The 22,086-nt window shown below is 41.7% G+C and overlaps 1 protein-coding gene across 1 annotated transcript in view; it reads left to right on the plus strand.

Moving 5' to 3' along the window:
- The window catches only part of DDX4 (DEAD-box helicase 4), a 92,322-nt gene that overhangs the window by 44,046 nt on the left and 26,190 nt on the right, over nucleotides 1–22,086 (plus strand). The window contains exons 9-12 of the mRNA XM_026649248.2: nucleotides 4,322–4,363; nucleotides 13,449–13,496; nucleotides 13,595–13,639; nucleotides 17,683–17,825. Coding sequence (XP_026505033.1) covers nucleotides 4,322–4,363; nucleotides 13,449–13,496; nucleotides 13,595–13,639; nucleotides 17,683–17,825 — 278 coding nt within the window. The remainder of the gene's footprint in view (nucleotides 1–4,321; nucleotides 4,364–13,448; nucleotides 13,497–13,594; nucleotides 13,640–17,682; nucleotides 17,826–22,086) is intronic.

The following is a 22,086-nucleotide window of genomic DNA, read 5'->3' on the forward strand; positions in this document are numbered from 1 at the left end:
CTGATTTGTGTCAGCATTTTTCATTGTCCTACAACACAGGCTGTCCCCATGTGCCTGTGCCACCAATGCAACCTGCAACTTTGCGAACCCATTTTCAATTCCAGGTTATGCCCTTTGACTTCTGTTGTTTTTCTTCACCAATGCAGTGGTGTATCTGATGGCCAGTCTATGACGGGTCAAAAATTACTTGTTGATAACTCATTTGTATCAGATAATGTGTACATCCTGACCATATCTTTTAACTGCTTGAGTCCCTGGTCGACTTCTGTTTTCAGGAGCTCCTTGGTGCCCTCTCAATTGGCCCACCTCTATTAGATTTTTCCTGGTTCTAGTCTAGTTGCCAAAGAAAAGATTTTACAAGGAGCTCCAAGTATTTGTCCTCCAGGGACTCTAGTTACTTTGCGTGACAGTGACTGGATTTGGAAACTGTTGTCTGATAGTTATACACCTTTGCTTAAATATATACCACATTCTCTCATTCCTCCTGTTTCAAAATTTCTAAAAGGACTAGTTCATGCATATCCTTTGCATTTGGGAGTGTCTCCTGTCCTGTAGCTTTAATGTAATTCTGATGGGCCTTATAGAACCAGCCTTTGAACGCTTTCTGGTTTTTCAACATCCTTTTAGAAGCGTGGACACCAGAACTGGATACAGTATTCAGTAATGGTTCTGCTATTCAGAGTGAATGACACCTCTCTACTCTTCTGTGATATTCCTTGCTTATACAACCAAGGATTGTGTTTGCCCTCTCAGCTACAGCATTTCAATGGGAGCTTATGTTCATTTTATCTGTTCTTGGCTGGAATCCTTTTTTGTGTCCCTGCATTCCAGGATACTGTTTACCATCTTGCAAGTGTGGCTATATTCTTTGTTCCTAGATGTTGACCTTGTATTTGGTTGTATTAAAAAGCCTGATATTTTGATGAATCCATCTCACCACGTTGGCCTGTATAACTGACCTGTCCCCATCATTAATTTGCAGATGACAAAAATTGGTAAAATGGTAAATCTTACCCACAATGATTTTATATTTTCTTTCACATCATAGATAAAGATATAGAATGACTTTGGGCCAAGAATGGCTCTCATGGGACTCCACTAGAAACACCACCATTGGTTGAGAATTCCCCACTTTTATAATTACTTTTGGGAACTATTTAACCAGTTTTTAACCCTTTTAATATGAGCTACATTGACTTTATATAGTTATAATTTTTTTTTATCAGAATGTCTTGTGGAAGAACTAAATCAAAGTATATTACGTCAAGAGTTAGTTGATAAAGTTAAGCTTGTGATCTCATTTAAAAACCAAAAAACAGGTTTGACAAGACCTATTTTTCCATAAAACTGTTGATTGACATTTATTATACTGCCATCCTTTAATTCTTTATTGTGTCCATACGAGCCTTTGCCTAGGATAGAAGTGAGGCTAAGGTTATGTCTACACTGAAGTTTGACACCTGTGGCTGGCCCATGTCAGCTGACTCAAGCTTAGGTTAAGGCACTTTTTAATTGCGGTGTAGATGTTTGGGCTCCATCTGCAGCTCAAGTTCTGGGACCCTCCCACCTCACAGGGTCCTAGAACCAGGTGCCAGCCTGAGCCTGAATGTCTACACCGCAGTTAAACAGCGCCTAAACCGGGCAAGCCTGAGTTAGCTGACATGGGCCAGCCACAGGTGTCAAATTGCAGTTTAGACATACCCTCACTGGCTTATAGTTAACCTGGGCTTACCCTTTTAATATTGGTATGACATTTGCTTTTATCCAGTCCTCTGTAACTTCCACAGTGTTCCAAGATTTGTTAAAAACCAATATTATTGGTTCAGAGAACTGACTGGTGGATTCTTTTAATGCTCTTGGATGTAAATTATTGTGTTTTAAAAAACGTTTAATTGCTGTTTAACATCCTCCCTGGCCACTGATGGAATAGGTAGTATTCATTACCCCTATAAAATACTAATTTGTTATCCTTCTGTCTAAATACAGAAAAGATTATTAATTTAATATTTTCTTTTCTTTATCATGATAGATGATTTTACCATCTTTATCTAGTATCAGACCTATACCATTGCTAGAATTTTGTTTTACTGATATAATTAAAGAATTCCTTCTCCTTAAATGTACTAGCAATACCTTTTTCATTGATACCTTTAGTTTCCCTTACCAATTGTCTGCATATCCTAACTGCTGATTTGTACTCACTGGTATCAGCTTCCCATTTTTCCATTTGTTATAATTTTTTGATTTATTATTGCTGCTTTTGCTTCCCCTCTTGACTAGACTAGTCATTTTACCCAAAGGTGGCTGCTTTTGTGATTATTTTGGAATTGTTTTTAGGCACTTAATAAAGCATACTTAAACAATTCCCAATTACTATTCATGCCTTTTATTTTATTTTTTGTCCCATTCAATTTTGCCCATGATTGTTTTCAGCTTTGAGAAATCTTTCTTTTTAAAGTACAAAGTAATTCCTGGGTAGGACTGTATTCTGTTTGCACATAAATAGATCATGATCACTTGTATGTAGGCAACAATCAATTTTGATTCCCGTGATGAATTTATTTTTCTCTCTCAGAATCAGGTTTAGTATAGAATTACCACAAGATGGTTTCAATACCTTTGTGTTAGAAAGTTACCTATAATTTTTAGGCACTCCAGGGTTATTTTAGAAGTGGCAGCATATGCTCCCTAGATTGAAGTCCCTCATGATCATAGAATTATTTCTAAATATTCTAGATAGATACATTTAAGGAGTTTCAAATTCTGTTCCCATGTCTGATTTGGTGGTCAGTGACAGACCTCCTTCCTACATCCCATCTTGCGATTTATCAGGTAGAAGGAACATATTCCAGGTCCTGTCTTTAATTGTCAATAACTAAACCAGATAATGGCATCCTTGATGCACTACACACCACCCCTCTGCTTCTACTTACTCTTTCCTAAATAGTTTATACAGTTATTTTAACATTCCAGTTATGTGATTCTTGGTATGGATACCAGTAGGCAAAACTCATTGTTGGTGGCGAGGTCTAGCTTAACTTGTAAAATAACTTTCTGCATGGAAAGGCAAGCTGATGCTGTAGCTTCCAGTTTATTTTCCAACTGGATACTTGAAGCAAGCGTTCTGGGGTGGCTGAGGAGGCGGTACTTGCTACTCAGCTTCCTGGATTCATCAGTAATCTCTCTGGAGTCCAGGGAGATTACTGATGAACTGGGGAAGCTGAATAGCACATACCACCTCCTCAGCCGCCCTGCATGGGGCATAATAAAACACACTTTCCCTTAAAACCGTGCAACTGGGGGTCTGGCAGCCACTCTCCATGTCAGAATTGTTTGTTCATGTGTCTTAGGGGAGTTTGATATTGAGTAATCTGAAATGCTTTGGATGATCAAAGTAGTTTTTAATGTAGTAGATGTAGAATGGTGAGAGGTCCCTACTCTAGTAGGTGTTCAAGTTAATGATTGTTGTACTGTATTTTCCGTTCTCAGTAAGAGATCCTCATGATATTTGCCACACATTTAACATTGCATGGACCCCATTGGTTCTCTTCAATAACATTTTGGGATGAAAAATAATGTTAATGAACAAAATGAAAAAATGTGTCATAATTAAACGCAGAGTGGCTTTTTGGGTGGGAGTTTGTTTTATCACATGAACTGAGGTATTCCCTGTAGGATGGGACAACTGGAGACAAAGAATTGAAAGTACTTATCATTGTCCTTCCTTTCCACTCAGACTTTGTAGACTAAGTTTTGCCGGCACAGCTATGTCTGCTAGTAGTGTGAAAAAATTACATAGCTATGTTGGCAAAACCCTCAGTGTAGACAGCACAATACCAACAGTGTGTTTCTTCCGGCTTAGCTGGTGTTAGTCTGGCACATAGTGTAGCTATGCCAGCAGAAGAACAACTTCTCTCTGCTTATTCTGCGTCTCTTCTACAGAGCTCTATTGGAATAATGGTGTTGTGAAGGGCTTTGTAGTGTGGACAAGCCGTAAGTCCTCTCTGTTGTCCCATAACTATATATGACCTAAAAGTCTCTACAATAGAGAAGGCATGGAATGAGTTTATGGACTGCTTGTTACTGACTTTTCTTTTTTTAGCCTTTGCTGCTTGAAAGGAGGAGTTGACGTTCTTACATAAAGAATTACTGGGTGGATGGATAATGAACGACTGACAAAACCGCTGCCAGATTTTTCTTACTGGGAAGGGATCCTGCTTTCTGCTACCTGTAGTCATAACAGCTTTAAGATATTGTATTAAGATCTGTGAAGCACTGTTACGCCCAATTACATGTAAATAATTCTGCCTTTGTTTTTCAGGTGATAATGGCAATAATAGAAGCAGAGGATTTGGAAGCAAAGGTCAGCTGCTTATGTATTGGGGTTATACAAAGATTGTGTATATTTACTAGTGATTGAAAGGAAGGGAGGGAGTCAGGAGGTTTGGGTTGTGTATTCCTAGCTCTGATACTTATTTTCTTGGACAACTTGGGCAAATCATATGTCACTCCATGCCTCATTTTCCTTGTTTATAAATGGGATAATACCTATCTTGAGAGACTGAGATTTATTTTATAATTTTTTGGAAAGTGCTTGTGAGCTCCTTAAATGCAGAAAAACAAAAATATTAAGATGCATTTGCTAGAATTTAGCAGAAGCATCTTAAAGTGGTATTGTCAAGTTACATTTCACTGGTGTCTTAAATTTCCTTGTTCACTTTGTACCAAATAACTTTGTTAAAACTGAAACTTTTTCAAAAAAAGTAAATTTACTTTTCACTCTTACTTATTTACTATTGCATTTCTCTCATCTTGGATAATGAAAATATAGTAGCCAGTTTGATTTCTAATCAGTTCAGTCCATTTCTGTTTTAGGTTTTCGAACACTAGACCAATGTTTGCAATGTGGCCGCAGTGTTTGAGGTACAGGCAGGGCAAACTAGCTATTTAATATATTAAGATACTACACTAAAAGTACAGGGTACTGTGCATATGCTTAATCTCTAGCCCTGGCTGTCATCTATCTTTTTCCTTCCATCAAACCATTCGGATTAGCCACTGTATGTAATTAAAAAAAGGTATGATTCTTAGTTCTCCAATGTTGTTTAGTTCCGTCCATCAAGATTCTTTCACAATTTAATTTTTTAGATAGTCACTAATCCCACTGACAAAGGAATATAGACTGCTTTCCAGACAGGCGTAGGATAGTTTTAGTATCCCAAGCATACCAGTTCATTTTGCCTCTAGCAGCTATGGAGCACTGTTTTGTTTTTTGTTTTTAGAACTAGCTGGAATACCTTTATTTACATTTTAAGAAAAGAAATTTCTAATGGTTCTTTGAGTGCTTGCTCATGTCCATTCCAATGTAGGCGCGCGCGCGTTGTGTGCACCATCGCTGGAAGACTTTTTTCCCCCTAGTGCTATCTGTCAGGTCAGCTCTTGGAGTGGTTCTTCCATGGTGCGGTATATAGGCACCTACCAGCCCATCCCCTCCTCAGTTCCTTCTTTCCATCTGTGGCGGTCACTGGAATACTCCTATCTCTTGCTCAGCAAGTGAATCCTGTAGTGGTAGTCTTCCTGTAAATAGATAGTAGATAAGTGTAACTAGTTTGTTAGTATAAGTATAATGCTAGTTCGTCGGTAAGCACCCGCCCAGGGCTTCAAACTGTGTGTGGTGTGCCGCAAGCACAGGCCAGTCAGTGGCCCTCACGAGAGCTGTTTAAAGTGCTTGGGAGGTGGTCATATTCAGGATAAGTGCCAGATCTGTAGGAACTTCAGTTGATCTTCTCTCTTTTTTGGTCCTTGGTCTGAAGTTCCTACTTATGGAGGCAGCACTCAGTCCCGTTTCAGAGCAGCGACCGGACCCGGTACCAGGCACCTTTTCTACCAGGAGTGTGCAGGTGTCTGTTTGGGACACCCGCATGGATTTGGCTCCCCAGCACCGTCCTCCCGGCACTGGCATGCTTCTCCGGCGCCGACGACTTGGAACTGATCCCCATCACCAGTGCTGAAGAAGTGGTCAAAAAAGTCTGATCAGGGACGTTCCCCCTTGAGAGAGCCTGTTGAGAAAGTGCAATCTGTGGCAGACCACTCTCCATTTGGAGGCAGTTCAACTGGCACCATTGAGTCCGGCACCAAGAGGCTCCTCACATAGGGTGAGCCAAGAAGTGGACACGACCCTGGCAGCACTCCCAACACTAGAGGCATATGAGGAGGCACAAAACCTCTTCATTGTCCTGGCACTGCTGTCCCCAAGCTGAGGGCTGCAGGGAATAAACCAGGCATCACTGGTTCCAGCCACAAAAGGGCAAGCACCAGCCCTGAGTAAGCCCACAATGATGGCAAGACACTGCTCACCATCCCGCTCATCATCAGGGGAGTCGGCACGGAGACCACACTCACTGCAGCGACACGGCACCCCACCTAGACGCCGATCGTACTCCTGGCACCTGTCATACTCCAGGCGCTGATCGCAATCTCCATGCCGCTCTTTGCCATGGCACTGCTCGCAGTCTGCACCACTTGTCGTTGAGACACTGCTCTCCATCACGGCAAAGCTCCCCATGGTGGCACCATTATTTGTTGTGGCACCACTCTCCTCGGAGACGCCGCTCGGCACCACCGGGCACGGCACCGCTCTGGTCATCTAGGGGTGGGTCCTCTGGCTTAGAATCGCAGGCAGTCATATGCCTTGTGAGGAACTGGATCCAGAGTGGATCACAGACGCCCTGCGGGCAAGACCCAGGGACTTGTCCCAATAGGGTGAGTCTGGCCAATGGCAGATGCCTCCTCAGTGGCCAGTGAAAACCCCTTGGCCGCAAGTGGTCCAGGTCTCCTACAGAGTGACGCTCTCTTTCGGCACCCTGGGAGGCGAAGGTGCCCCCTCTGTCCCCTTTCAAAGAAGAAAAGTGTACTCCACAGGGGGCCTTCATTTTAGAATTGCTAACCACCAGGCCCTGTTTAACTGTTCCTATTTTAATTCCTGGTTGGCAATCCAGAAGTTCAGTGTTCTTGCTAGCTGACTCTAGGGAGGAATTTGGGGCCTTGGCTGAAGAGGGCAGAGCAATAACCAAGGCGTTCCTACAGGTGGCTCTAGATGCCATGGATGTGGCGGCCTGGGCAAGGGGCACAGGTGTGGTAATGAGGAGGAGCTCCTGGCTACAGTTGTCTGGCCTCGCCCATGAGGTCCAACAAATGCTTCAGGGCTTCCCATTTGAGGGGCAGTTCTTGTTTTCGGAACAACTGACTCCCGGCTCCACAGCCTCAAGGATAACCTTGAAATCATTGGGTCTCCCCTCCCCATCCCGCAAACATTTTAAGCCGCAGCCTATGGGCTGTTTCTACCAGCCCTACCAGAGGCAGGATTTTGGGCAAAGGAGGAATAGGGGTTTCAGAAAGAGACAGACCCCTCACTCCTCAACAGCCTCGACATCTGCGCCCACGAGATAATTATCAGGCAACAGACAAAACTTTTGAGGATGCGCCCGAGGACGACGCACTAGTCCATAACCTATATCTTACCTGTATGTTTTTGGACTGTTGGTTCCAATTTTACTGGGTGTGGGCCAACATCATGTCTGACCGATTGGTGCTCCTCATGGTAGAAGTGGGATACACCTTGCAGTTTCTCCTCCCCTCCTTCCCACTCCCCATCCCTCTTCATGTACCCTTCTCACAAAAATCTCCTGGCCCAAGAGGTGCAGTTACTCCTAAGGGCAGGAGCAGTAGAGGAGGTTACCATAGTGGTAAGAGGCAAGGGGTTTTATTCCTGCTATTTCCTGATCCCAAAATCCAACAGGGATCTCGGACCTATCCTAGACCTCAGGAACCCCTCAACAAGTTCTTGAAGAAGCTGAAGTTCCGCATGGTCTCTCTGGCCACAATTATTCCTTCCCTAGATCCAGGGGACTGGTATGCCGCCCTCGACTTGAAAGATGCGTATTTTTATATAGCCATCTTCCAGCGGCACAGAAGATACCTTGGGTTTGTAGTAAATCAGGACCACTCTCAGTTCAAGGTTCTATCCTTCGGTCTATTGGTGGCCTGGAGAGCCTTCACAAAATGTATGGCGGTGGTGGTGGGCTTCCTTAGAAGGAGAGGGGTGCAGGTCTACCCATAATTGGACGACTGATTGGTGAGAGGTTGATCCAGGGAGTTAGTGGAACAGCACGTGCAGATTGTATGGTCCACTTTCGAGAACCTGGGCCTCCTGATCAACGAGCAGAAGTCCACGCTCATGCCCATCTAGAGGATATCTCCAATGCAAACCAGGCAAGAGCCTCCTTGCCAAAAGGGTGCTTCAGGACCATCTCAATGCTCATTCAAGGCCTGCTAGCATGCCCCACCACCAGGGCAAGAAACTGCCGAAAACTCCTTGGGCATATGGCCTCTTGCACCTACATAGTGCAGCATGCATGCCTCGGACTCCGTCCTCTGCAGCTGTGGCTGGCATCGGTGTACATACTGGGGCATCACCTGCTAGACAGAGTGCTCACTCTTCCCCAAGCGACGCAAGATGCCCTTCAGGGGTGGTTAAATCAATATATAGTATGTGCAGGGCCTGCACCGTCAATAGAGCTGGTCATGGATGCCTCGGCTATGGGGTCGGGAACCCACCTGGAGCCCCTTGGGACACAAGGTCTGTGAGCACCAGAGGAGGTAAACCCGCATATTAATGTCAGGGAACTAAGGGCAGCGCGCCTTGCCTCCCAGGTGTTCTGCCGCAAGCTCCAGGGCAAGTCTGTATCAGTCCTCACAGACAACACCACGGCAATGTTCTATATAAACAAGCAAGGGGTGGGAGCCTGATCATCTCCCTTATGCCTCGAGGCATTGAAACTTTGGGACTACTGCTTATCCCACTCCATTCACCTGGAGGCTGCTTATCTTCCATGCTCGCAGAACAAGCTAGCGGATTACCTGAGCAGGTCCTTCACCAGTCATCACGAGTTGTCTCTCCGACCAGACGTCCTGGAGGCTGTTTTCCGGAGATGGAGGTTTCTCCAGGTGTATCTGTTTGCAACCAGGAGCAACAGGAAATGCCCCCAGTTTTGCTCATACCTGGGTCACAGTCTGGGCTCTCAGATGCCTTCCAACTGCCATGGTGGGGCGGGGGCAGACTCCTGTACACTTTCTCTCCCCTCCCCCCCTCCACTCCTCATCCACAGGGTGGTACTCCATGTCAAAAGAGATAAGGTACACATAATTCTCATAGCGCTAGCATGGCTACGCCAACACTGGTTCACAACCCTGCGGGACCTCTCCATAGACATCCCAGTTGATCTCCCAATGTGGCCAGATCTCATCTCCCAGGGCCACAGCCACATGCTTCACCCGAACCTGGAATCTCTGCATTTGACGGCTTGGCACCTTTGGCTGAACAAAATGGAACTAGCCTGTTCATCACCGGTCCAAGAGGTACTTATGGGCAGCAGAAAGCAGTCAACTAGAATGGTCTACCTAGCAAAATAGAAAAGGTTCTCACTCTGGTCGCTTCAGAAAGGGGTCTCCCCTCTGGAAGCCATACTCTCCTTTATCTTGGACTATCTGCTCCGTTTGAAAGGGGAAGGTATAGCTGTGTCCTCTATTAGAGTCCACTTGGCAACAATATCAGCATTCCACCCTCTGGTGAACGGAAGATCAGTTTTCTCCAATTTAATTAGCTCTTAGTTCTTAAAGGGCTTGGAGCGCCTGTATCCACAGGTATGCCAACCTCTGCCCCCCTGGGATCTCAACTTGGCCCTATCACAACTGACAGGGTCACTGTACGAGCTGCTAGCAACATGTCCCTTGATTTATTTGTCCTGGAAGACCATCACCTCAGTTAGAAGGGTCTCGGAGATCTGAGCCCTCACCTCTGAGCCGCCCTACACAGTCTTCTTCAAGGACAAAGTGCAGTTGTGGTTTCACCCCTCATTTCTTCCGAAAGTGGTCTCCCATTTCCACAACAGTCAGGAAGTCTTTCTCCGTCTTCTGTCCTAAGCCCCATACGGCTAAACACGAACAGAAGCTGCACTTTTTGGATGCTAGAAGTGCTTTGGCTTTTTATATAGAAAGGACCAAACCCTTTCAAAAATCCACCCAGTTATTTCTGTCTGTTGCAGAAAGGATGAAGGCCAGCCCGATCTCGGCTCAAAGGTTTTACTCCTGGATGAAGTCCTGCATGAGCACGTGCTATGACCTGGCAAAAGTGCCTCCCCCATGTTTAACTGCGCACTCCACGCGGTCACAGACCTCATCAGTGGCATTCATGGCCCATGTTCCAATTGTAGACATCTGTAGGGCGGCCACCTGGTCGTCTAGTAATACGTTTACGGCACACTACACCCTTACTCAGCAGGCAAGGAATGATGCAGCCTTCAGTGTAGTGGTCCTCCAGTCCGTGTCTCAAACTCTGACCGCACCACCTGAGTGTTTGCTTGGGAGTTCCCTATATTGGAATGGACATGAGCAAGCACTCGAAGAAAAAACGGTTACTAACACTTCCGTAACGGTTGTTCTTTTAGATGTTTGCTCATGTCCATTCCACAACCCACCTTCCTGCTTCTCTGTTGGAGTTGCCAGCAAGAAGGAACTGAGGAGAGGGCGGGCCAACAGGTGCCACTCCAGGAGGCATCAGAGCCCACCTGACAGATATCGGTAGGGGGGGAAAAAGTCTTCCGGCAATGGTGAACGTGATGCGCACACACCTATATTGGAATGGACATGAGCAACACATCTTGAAGAACAGCAGCAGTTAGGAAAGGTTAGTAACTGTTTTTTATGGCTTGTGTATATTGTGATGGGGCAAGGCCAGATGGCTACAGTAAAGTAGTGAGGAACAGGTATGTTAGCTCCAGGCTAAACAAATCCCTGGTACCATGGTAACCAAATGGCAGTTGCTCCAGGTTAATCAAGACACCTGGGGCCAATTAAGATCCTTCTAGAAGGCAGGAGAGACAACTAGATTGATTGGGACACCTGAAGCCAATCAAAGACTGGTTGGAACTAGTTAAAAGCCTCTCAGTTAGTCAGTGCGGGGTGGGTGTCAGGAGCTATAGGAGGGAGCTGTGCTGTTGGAGGAACGAAGTAGTACGAATCCATATCAGGTGCAAGGAAGGAGGCCCTGAGGTAATTGTGAAGAACATATTGAGTGGGGGCTGCTGTGGGGAAGTAGCCCAGGGAATTATACATGCCCTATTTCCAAAAAGTCAGCTTTCATAGCTGCTAAGTTTAGGGTCCCTGGGCTGGAGCCCGGACTAGAGGGCGGGCCCAGGCTCTCCCCCCTCCCCACCCTGATTAATCACTGATACTGGGAGACAACAGAGACTGTGTGAGGGAGGGTTGTTTCTCCTCACCTCCCTTGCTGGCTTATGATAAAAATGGCTCACTAGACTGTGGCCCTTCTCTCTAGAGAGAGAAGGGCTATGTGGAGGGTCACAGTGAGCCTCTGAGGCTAGCAAAAATCCGTCAGGAAACGCAGGACCCACGGAGTCAAGGACAGAACTTTGTCACAATATATAAAAGCTTTTTCGACAAATTCTAAATCTGTGCCAAGCTGGACATCATACTTTCCCTTTCTAAAATGTTCAATTGAAAAAATATGGACTTGTGGATGGATCAGAGTATTCTATTGTTTTTAATCTATATCTTAAATTTCACTTTGATTGTGATGGTTTCTTGGGAAGAGCCCAGAGTTTTACAGTAAGCAACATAAGTGTTCTGGTAGGTAAGTTTTTGAGCTCCTCGCCCTCGAGACCATAAGACAAAAGCAGATCATAAACCTAAAAATTCTAAGAATGTAGGTAATAGTTGCCTTGAGCAGGGTGGATTTGATTTAAATCATGATTTAAATCACTAGTCAGGAAGACTCGATTTAATCATGGTTTTCTACATAAGTGATTCTTGTTGGTTGTTATAACCTTAATACATATTCTTCACAACTCAGAGATAGATGTAGGTTTAATTTTTAGAAGGTACACACGATACATTTTTAAACAGTGATTTGTTTTGAAAACTTTTCAGATTAGTTTTACAGCTATATCCGAAAATGAATGATTGTTTGGTTATTTCATTTACCAAAGGTAATTGAAGCAGATATTTATGAAGTCATTGGTAGGTGAACTATCTCCAATTCAACAGGTTAATCATTAATATTTGGAGTATTTTCTTGCCATGCTGTATTAGGAGGAGAACATCACCAGACAGACATTTAAATTGTTTTATTTAACTAAAACAATAACATTAAGTATTCTGGATTTTTTTTTCTTCAACAGAAACCTATAATATTCTAACAAAACAAGCATATGTCCCTCACTTCTCACATTTATGTCCAGACTTCTTCTCCTTGTCCAGATCTGTTCTGCCCCCAACAATCTTCTATTCATTGAACTTTTTGAAACTTTGCACTTTGAAAGAGGTAAGGGATTAACTCTGTGTACACAAATTTGCAGAGGGACAATAGAGTTAAGGTCTGTTGTTTCTCACCTCTATATAATATTTATTTTATTTAAAAACATTTTTGCTGTTAACAAGCATGTTACCTCTGGAGACCCAAATCCACAGTTTGAGAACTGCAAAACTAAGCATCTCTGATGGTATCTTTTAGACTAGCACTGAGTCCTATTGGGTAGATAGAAAGATTAACCTTAAATAATCTATATGGAAGCCTGTGGAACCCGATAAGATTGGGTCCCTAATCCATGAACTATTGGAACTCATTTACAAAACTTTTCTTAAACATTACATTAATATATTGTCTCATACTATAGAATTAGAATTTATAATCCCTATTCCATGATGAGCTATCTTTGAGCTATAATGTATCTTAAACCTATCTAAAGATAGTTTTAATTTTTTCCTCAAAAAGCATTTTATCAAAAACATGCAATTTAAATGTCTTAAATATTTGTTTTTTATCCACCCTGGCCTTGAGGTATCCAAAGATAGAATTTTCCTTTCTGTGGTTTGCTTCCCCATTCTGGACTATGTGAGTGATTCCTCACCTCTGGTCAAAGGATCAACATCTGGTCTCTTTTCTGACTATACTGCCAAACTATCATTCATGTTGCTTCTTGATTACTGCATCCATCTCTCCTCTGGTCATCATCACTGCAACATTGCTCCTTCTGGTCCGGTCAGAATGCTGCTGCCAGAATCCTTTTTCTCAACTCAGTGCTTTGGTCAGGTCACTCTCCCTTATCCACTGTGTTAAACACAAACTTTTGGTCCTTGTCTTCAGTAGCTTAGCTCACCTTACTTTCCTGACCCCTTAGCTCACTGTGTTTACTCTGCCAACTGTCCAGCTCTATCACCCATTTACTTTTACAAGCTCCTAAGAATCTTCCATGCTGTCCCTCATGCATGTTTCTGTTGTGACTGTACTTTTAATTTTTGAAAAGCAGTAGAGCCTGAGAAGTGTTCGTTTATTTTGCAAATCAAAATAAAATAAATGTGACATATTTTAACAGGAGGATACAGAGGTTTCAACGAAGAAGTAATTGCAGGTTCAGGAAGAAGTAAGTAGATTCGCTATAAGGTAGCTTGTCAAGAAGTCAATATTTTTTTTTTTTATTGCCTGACTATTCTCTTTCTATCAATTTCTTTTCTACTTAAGGTTCTTGGAAATCACACGACAAAACAGAAAGTGGTGATAATCAAGGTAAATTTAAGAAATTAATTGGGATACATGTATGTAGGCTTACTTATAAGGCAAGAAGACCAAACTTGTAAAGTTTGATTCTGTTTTAGATTTCATTAATCTATACATATAATTGAGTGACAGTGAACAGTACTAAGCAAATAGTAAAAAAAATTATTATAAATGCCTCAAGGTACACAGGGTGCCCATCTTGGAATTTATAATCTAAGGCAATCCACATACTGTTTTTTTTTTTTTTAAACTTTTCAAAACATTTCAGTTGCACAGAGCACCATGTGACCAGAATTTGGAATTGTCACATTGGTGCACTAGTTCTTGTGACATTTTTAAAGTATTATTTCTCTAGTTGTTCGATTAATAGGATTCACTTAAGTGTATTGAATTTACTTGAAAGACAAAAGATTAGAAAGTTGCTGTACAGGATAGGTAAAGTTATTCCAGGCTTAAAAGGCATCATAGAGAAAGGCAGACACAAAGATGAGCATAGGAGTGATGCAAGAATTGGTAAAGTGAGATCCAGCAGGTCCAAGGGACTGGAGAGAGATCTAGGACACGTGTGGCGCTTGCCCCAACCTGTAAGAAAATCAGGCTTGCCCATAAAGAGTTCTCCAACCATTCAAGGAAGACAGATGATCCTTGCTGGAGATTCTACTTGGAAGAAAAGAATAGAACATTCTGCAAGCTACAAACAGACAACAGGACAACGTGCTGCTTTCCTGAAGCCAAGACGAGAGGCATCACTCTAAGATTGGATAGGCTTCTGAAGTTGACAGGCAAGGATCCACTGGTGCTGGGTCACATTGGCACAAATGACACTTCATCACAGGATATCTTGCAGATAGTAGATGACTTCAGGGAACTCTGAAGCATGCTGAAGAAGAAAGTCTAAGGCATCTTCTCTGAGATCTTCCTATCCCATGATCAAAGGAAGGCAGAAGTTCTTCTCGAGTGGTCCCCCTAGGGATGCTGCATTTCAGGAGCACATGTGCCTCTTGATCCCCCAATAGGAGATTTCTAGCCAGCAGTTTCCATTTGGCCCATGAACAGTTCCTGTGCCTCCACTCTTCTGACTTTAAGGTTGCGTCCTTTAGTCCACCTTCCTTTGGGGACTGTCTTGTCCATTTCCATCAGGTTTGGGAGCAGATCACCTCAGACGAATGTCTTGGAGGTCATAATATTAGGTTACATCATCCAGGTTTTGTCACTCTGTCCCTTTCATCCCTTTCTCCTTCCCTCTTCAGGGACTCCTCTCACGAGCTTCCCTTTAGAGGGGCAGAGAGTTCTACTCCTAATTCCTAGTACAAAAAAAGGATGGCGGTTGCCGGCAGATCTTGGAGCTAAGACTGAACAAGATTGTGAAGCCTCAAGAGTTCAGGATGGTGACTCTGGCAATTATAATTCCTTCTCTGGAGGAAGGGGATTTGTTTGAACTATTAATATTTGAAATTATTAATATGGGAAAATACCAAGCACTAATTTAACCATAAATTCATTTATTAAATCCAAAGGTATACAATTGCTCAAAACATGCCTAAAAAGCCCAGATAATAAGCAATTTACTACATCCAAATAGTAACAAAACATTTATAAGTATTTGATTAATATACTTACAAATGGGTATATTTGCGGGGTGCTTAGACCCATATTGGTCAATTCCAATGTGGTCAGGCAGGTACAGTAACTCCTTACTTAACGTTGTAGTTATGTTCCTGATGCATCTGAAGAAGTGAGGTTTTTACCTACGAAAGCTTATGCCCAAATAAATCTGTTAGTCTTTAAGGTGCCACCAGACTCCTTGTTGTTCCTGAAAAATGTGACTTTAAGCAAAATGATGTTAAGCTAATCCAATTTCCCCATAAGAATTAATGTAAATAGGGAGTTAGGTTCCAGGGAAATTATTTTGCCAGACGAAAGGCATTATATACTTTTTAAACAAGCAATTTAATACAGGTATTAAACAGGCTGGCAGCCCCCCTATCATGCATGACCCCACCCTAGCCTGGGACCCCCATACTCTCCCCATCCCATCCCTTCCCACCTTACCTGGGGAGGGCCAGGGGAGGATGTCTCTGGCCTGGCTGGAGCTCTCCAGCAGGCTGGGCAGCGCAGCCGCAGCATGTTCTAGCGGGCTAGGCCAGGTGGCATGGCCGCAGCATGCTCCAGCGGGCCGGGCGGTGCAGCCACAGCCTGCTCTGGGGGGCGGGGCCGAGTGGCACGGCTGCAGCCTGCCAGCCCTGGAGCTGCAACTGCTTTGGAGGCTGGGGGGAGAGCAGCATGGCCAGAAGCGGAGAGACTCTGGCCCCGCCTCTTCCCTGCTGGCTGTGCTGCCTCTCCTTGCTCCCTCTGTTGGGGGGAGGGTCTGTGTCCCACCGCTCCCTTTCTATACCCGTTCATAAGCCGACCCCCTTCTCTGGTGCTTCCCTCTTTTACTAAAAAAATTTGGCTTAGAATCAGAATATCAGGGTTGGAAGGGACCTCAGGAGGTCATCTAGTCCAACCCCCTGCTCAAAGCAGGACCAATCCCCAGACAGATTTTTGCCCCAGATCCCTAAATGGTCCCCTCAAGGTTTAAACTCTCAATCCTGGGTTTAGCAGGCCAATGCTCAAACCACTGAGATATCCCTCCCCCCCAGTGTACGAATATATACGGTAGTTGGCATTATGGAGGGATGATTGCTTGTTGTCCATGTCATAGCCAACTCCTCCTCTTTAGCAGTTAAGGATTGACTCTGGTACTGAGTATTGAGAAAATTTGCAAGAAAATGAGCTGCAAGAAATGAATGCTTGTCCCATTCGTTTTTTTTAATGCTTGTAATTTAACTCTGTCATTGCATATTTCTCTTTTTAAGATCTCACTTCGTTCCTTCCAAATTTCAACAGCGTCAGCAATAAAACAGCTATTTCCCTGCATTTTGTTCAAGGCTACAGAAATAGGCGTCAGGGTACTCAACATGTGTTCAACATTTCTCTTAAGCCCAATATTGAGAACTTTGGCTGTGACAGTGCCATCTATTTTTTCACAATTTTGTTCACAAACTGTAATCAGATTAGGCCAGTTCTTGATATGATGCTCAAAACAGACCGTTACTGAGTTCCATCGCATGTCTTGTGGGAGAGTTAGCTTGGTTCCTCCCACTTTTTTCAGAGCAGCTGCTGCAAAGTGGTTGTTACGGAAGTATTTTGTAATTTCAACATTAGCCTTTATTTAAGGAACACTGAAGTCTTTGGCTAGGAGGTGCATTAAATGAGCACTGTAACCATATGTTATTAGCTTGGGACTCTCTTCTAAATAATTTCTTCTCATTTGGATATGTTTACAGCATTGTCAGTGACCAAGCTGGGTACTAGTTATTTGAATTTTTTTTCAGTTTGCTATAGCTTTTACTGCTACTTCTTGTAAGTATTCTGCTGTGTGTGCATTTCCTGATGTATCAATTGTTTCTGTAGGGAAGACATTCCCTTCTTCTGCTCTCACGCAAACACGTTTCTAATGCACTTGAAGAACACCTCACATCCACATATAAGTGCTCCATATGGCTTACTGATGTCCCAGACAAAGTTTGGTCTAGACTTGATTTCAGCAGAATGTAAACTTTGTAGTGTAAACAAGACTTCAAAGGTGTAAAATTCAGCTTCTGGTGTTTTAGTTACCCAGTAGAACTCAACTAATTCTTTCTATTGATTAGAAGAGCCATTTGTGAGAAAAGTGAACAAATGCTAAGCAAGTAGAATGTTTCACAAAAACTTTGATTTTGACAACTACAGGTAAGGTTTTTTTTTTTTAAAAAAAAAATATCTTACCTGTAATAAAAAAAAAAAAATATATTTTTAATATAAAAAAAAAAAAAAAAAAAGTTGTATTGGATAACCTCAGTGCAGCACACTATTGAATCTTTTTCATACATGAATTATAAAGTGGGGGTTAATGAAGTTCTACTGAATTGTTTGGCTGCTCCAAATGGAACAAATTACTTTAACTAAAATTTTCCCTCAGATTATTGTTCATGTATGTGAGCCATTGGTTTTTCTTTTGTATTCTGAAGGTCCAAAGGTGACCTATGTGCCTCCACCTCCACCTGACAATGAAGAAGCCATCTTTGCACACTACCAGACAGGAATTAATTTTGATAAATATGACACAATTCTTGTGGAAGTGTCAGGACTTGATCCTCCACCAGCAATACTGGTTAGTGAACTCTTGTCCTCTGTTAAAGTTACTGGCAAAAGGTATTTTAAAAATGAGTTTGTTCCCTTTTTTGCTGCTTTATGATGTATAAAAAGTAGTTTTTTCTTTTGATAAAAATATGAATAGATGTAATGAATGGCAAAATAGAGCTCTGAATTTTGTCGGAAGATCTCTTTTGAGGGACAGAGTTTCAGGGACTTATTTCGTAAACTTTGAAGGATGACAAACATAAACGTGGAATCTTAATTTTTTTCCAAATTACTGTTGAAATTAAATAGCTGTCAAACACACCAAAGCCTGATTTAGGATTTTTTTTTTTTTTTTTTTTTTTCACCTCTCAATTGCTCTGCTTTGTGTCTGTTGAGTGTTGTGAAACTTCACTACCTCCTCCATAATATTCTTCCAGGTTTAATAGGACTCTAATTTTTAAAGTAAAAAACCAAAGCAACCTTTGGGGCCTTTTTTAGACACTACAAAGAAGCAAAAGGTACAAGCCCATTTTTTTCCCCCTTTGCAATAATTTTTTCTTTAATAAAAAAAAAAAAAAATACTGACCTCTAGAAAATCATTAGGAACATTTTAGTAAAAGCGTGTTCTGAAATCTGTTCATTTTAAAGCAAATGAGAATCCTTAGAGTAAATTTAGTATTTTTTTCACCTTTGATACTGTTTCCATTGTCCGTAATGAGAGAAATAAAAAAACTAAAATAACATGTTTTGAGAAAGTAAAGATGTACAGTTGTCCGTATTAGATCTCTAAAGTGATGATTTTAACATTCCACATTATATAAATAATTTAAAATTTTGTTTTATTTGTTTGCTCTGCAAAAATACATACTACTACTAATTTCTCTCTAAATCAAATACTTGCAGTATGCTGCCTGAGGAGATCTGCTTTTTTTTAATTGATACCATATATAAAAAGGTGCAACACTGAGGAATAGAAATAGTAAGCATAAGAGTTTGTGTTCAGAAAAGGTCGTTTTTTACAGAAAATTGGGAACAGTAAATATAATTAAACTGTTTTTCTACATGTGATAGTGTTGTCTGTCAACTTCAAGAAACTGGTTTAGGTTTTTCCCTTAAGGAGCAGTTTTTTGTCTGTTTTGGGTATTTCCTATTTTGTGGGAGCGAATGCAATACAAATGCTGTGTGAAATATAGTAAACTTTCTTTCTCTGGGTGTCTTCCCAGCATTAAAGAGAGAACCAATGTGTAAATGCATGTTATTTGGTAAGAAGTTAATGAAGTAGGTGTTTGTAGTTGGTTACTGATGGCTGATAGCCAGATTAGACCAGTCTCGAGTATGTCACAGGTGTTTGTTAAGTTGAAAGAAAGAAAACTCTAAAACTTCAGAGGGTGATGTAGGGATACCAAAGAGAGAACTGAGAGCCAGGTCCAGACCTTGCTAGTATAGTACAGCTCACAACATTTTGGCCAAAAACTTTATGGCTATTCGTTGCTGTGGGTCTCTCTCTCCCCTCCCCCCCATTTTTTTTATAAAAAAAATTAAAAAAAAAAAAAAAAGCACAGCTCCAAGTGACACCATTGGAACTCTGACTTTTTAAAAATTGTTCATATTTCGGTCAGTAAATGTGGCAACACTTACATAACAATTTGTTTTGGTATTTATTGCAGTCTTGTTCTCTTCTGGTTTTGATGTTGCATGCAGTTCATAACTGCATAAAGAATTGGATTTTAAAATTGCTTATTGAAAAAAAAAATGCTACTTTAAGGTCCAGGTGTTCTCGGAAGATATTTTTATAACCCAAATTATAAACGATGAAAAGCTTGAAAAGGGATGTAAAAATGTTTTGGAGAAATATATTTAGTAAACTACTCCTGTGAGTAACTTTTCATTAGGTTAAGAAAAAAGATTGAACCCATTTTGCTCAGGCTAGCCACAAGAGAGCTCAAGGTTACAATTCTCACTATTAATAAATGTTTAAACACACTTCTAAAATTAAAACTGGCATTTGAGTCTGTAGTTGGATTTGATGATATTGCTGAAAAGTTGCCTCATTTAACAAACTAGCAGTGTGAGCGCCCTGTGCAAGAAACTCTTCAACTATTTAAGTAGGTTGGACAACAGCTTCGTCTTAAATAGGGCTCCCATACTAACATGTCAGAAATGAAATTTGTTAAAGGTGTATGCCAGCAGAAGGGTCAGATGCCAAAGTTATTTAAACTCAAAATTGTTTTCATTGTGACTGGTTGATTCTGCAATATCGTCCAGATTCCTCCCCTGCAGTTATTAGATCGTTCAGAGTCCATTCCAACAAGGAAACCTCTCCCTTTATAAGGATGCATCTGCTGGAAGTAAGCCTCCAAAAGAGAGACAGCATCTCATGGAACTTTTCCCAAGCTCTTCGTAATTCTTCATGTAGGACGTACAGTAGTAACTTTCCTGTTATGTACTTTTGTACCAGATATGGAGTGGCTACAGAGCTTGCTTATACACACCAGATGTGTTCATAAGATCCTTTAGTGATCTCCCATGTATGGCTGAGGTTAGCTTTTAAAGGTATTTTACACCCAACACCCCCTAGTGGGTGAACAGTATAATACAGTTTAGCATTCTGTTCTATCTCCCCTTTTAAGTTATACATTTCTACTATGGCTGTGGATTAATCAGTTAACTCACTCAATTAACTCAAAAAAAAATTTTACTGTGATTAACAGTGCAATTAATCGCGATTAATTTTTTTAAACAATAGAATACTAATAGAAATTTATTAAATTTTTGGATTTTTTTCTACATTTTCAAATATATTGATTTCTGTTACAACACAGAATACAATGTGTACGGTGCTAACTTTTTATTATTTCATTTCAAATATTTGCACTGTAAAAATGATAAACAAAAATTGTATTTTTCAATTCACCTCATCAAAGTACTATAGTGCAATCTGTTTATCATGAAAGTGTCACTTACAAATGTAGTTTTTTGTTACATTGTTTTGGTTTTGAGTGCAGTTATGTAAAACTTCAGAACCTACAAGTCCTACTTCTTGTTCAGCCAATCGCTAAGACAAACAAGTTTGTCTACATTTATGGGAGATACTGCTGACTGCTTCTTAATTACAGTGTCAATCTGAAAGTGAGAACAAGCATTTGCATGACACTTTTGGAGCTGGCATTGCAAGATATTTACGTGCCAGATATACTAAACATTTCATATGCCTCCCCATTCTTCGGCCACCATTCCAGAGGACATGCTTCCATGCTGACGATGCTCGTTTAAAAAAATAATGCGTTAATTAAATTTGTGACTGAACTCCTTGGGGGAGACTTGTATGTCTCCTGTTCTGTTTTACCCATATTCTGCCATATATTTCATGTTATAGCAGTTTCGGATGATGATCCAGCACATGTTCGTTTTAAGAACACTTGCACAGCAGATTTGACAAAACGCAAAGAAGGTATCAATGTGAGATTTCTAAAGATAGATATAGCACTCGACCCAAGGCGTAAGAATCTGAAGTGTCTTCCAAAATCTGAGAGGGACGAGGTGTGGCGAATGCTTTCAGATGTCTTAAGATCAACACTCTGATACAAAACTACAGAACCCGAACCACCAAAAAAGAAAATCAACCTTCCTCAAGTGGCACCTGACTCAGATGATGAAAATGAACATGCGTCGGTCTGCACTGCTTTGGATCGTTACCGAGCAGAACCCATCATCAGCATGGGCACACGTCTTCTGGAATGGTGGTTGGAAATTTTTTGTTTTGCTGTACTACTTTAACTACCCTGACATCTGTTGGAAGTCACTCATTACTACCGTTATATTGGCAGCTTCTTGCCTCATTGGTAGTGATGTGACTGCAGTTCAAAGTGCTAAAGCAGATCAAATCCACTCTAATCCTTTGATAGAGAAGATAAGAATCTTAGGCAGAAATATGTTCTTCTCTGTCATTCTGGGCATTAGAATGGTAAGCTGTCAGGTGATTATATGCAATTGCCAGTATTACCTATGGGAGAAAATAGTATTGTTTGCCCAGTCACTGCTGAAAGACAATACAAGACTAGCCAAACCTTTTATTTCTGAAGGTCAATCAGTCAGTTGCTAAGGGTGCCTTGAGAGCATCATTCAGTGCTTCTGATGAGGCCTCTAGAATTGTAGCAGCTGAGATTAATTTAAAGTACCACTTGTGGCTATGTTTGTCAGGACTTCCTGTAGAAACAAGAATGCAGGTAAAAGACTCCACTTGATGGTGAAGGGCTGTTTAAATCTAGAACAGACAAGGTTCTAGACCAGCT

This window comes from Terrapene carolina, unplaced genomic scaffold (assembly GCF_002925995.2).
Source record: "Terrapene carolina triunguis isolate 2854851 unplaced genomic scaffold, T_m_triunguis-2.0 Scaffold69, whole genome shotgun sequence".
In the NCBI taxonomy this organism is placed as follows: Eukaryota; Metazoa; Chordata; order Testudines; family Emydidae; genus Terrapene; species Terrapene triunguis.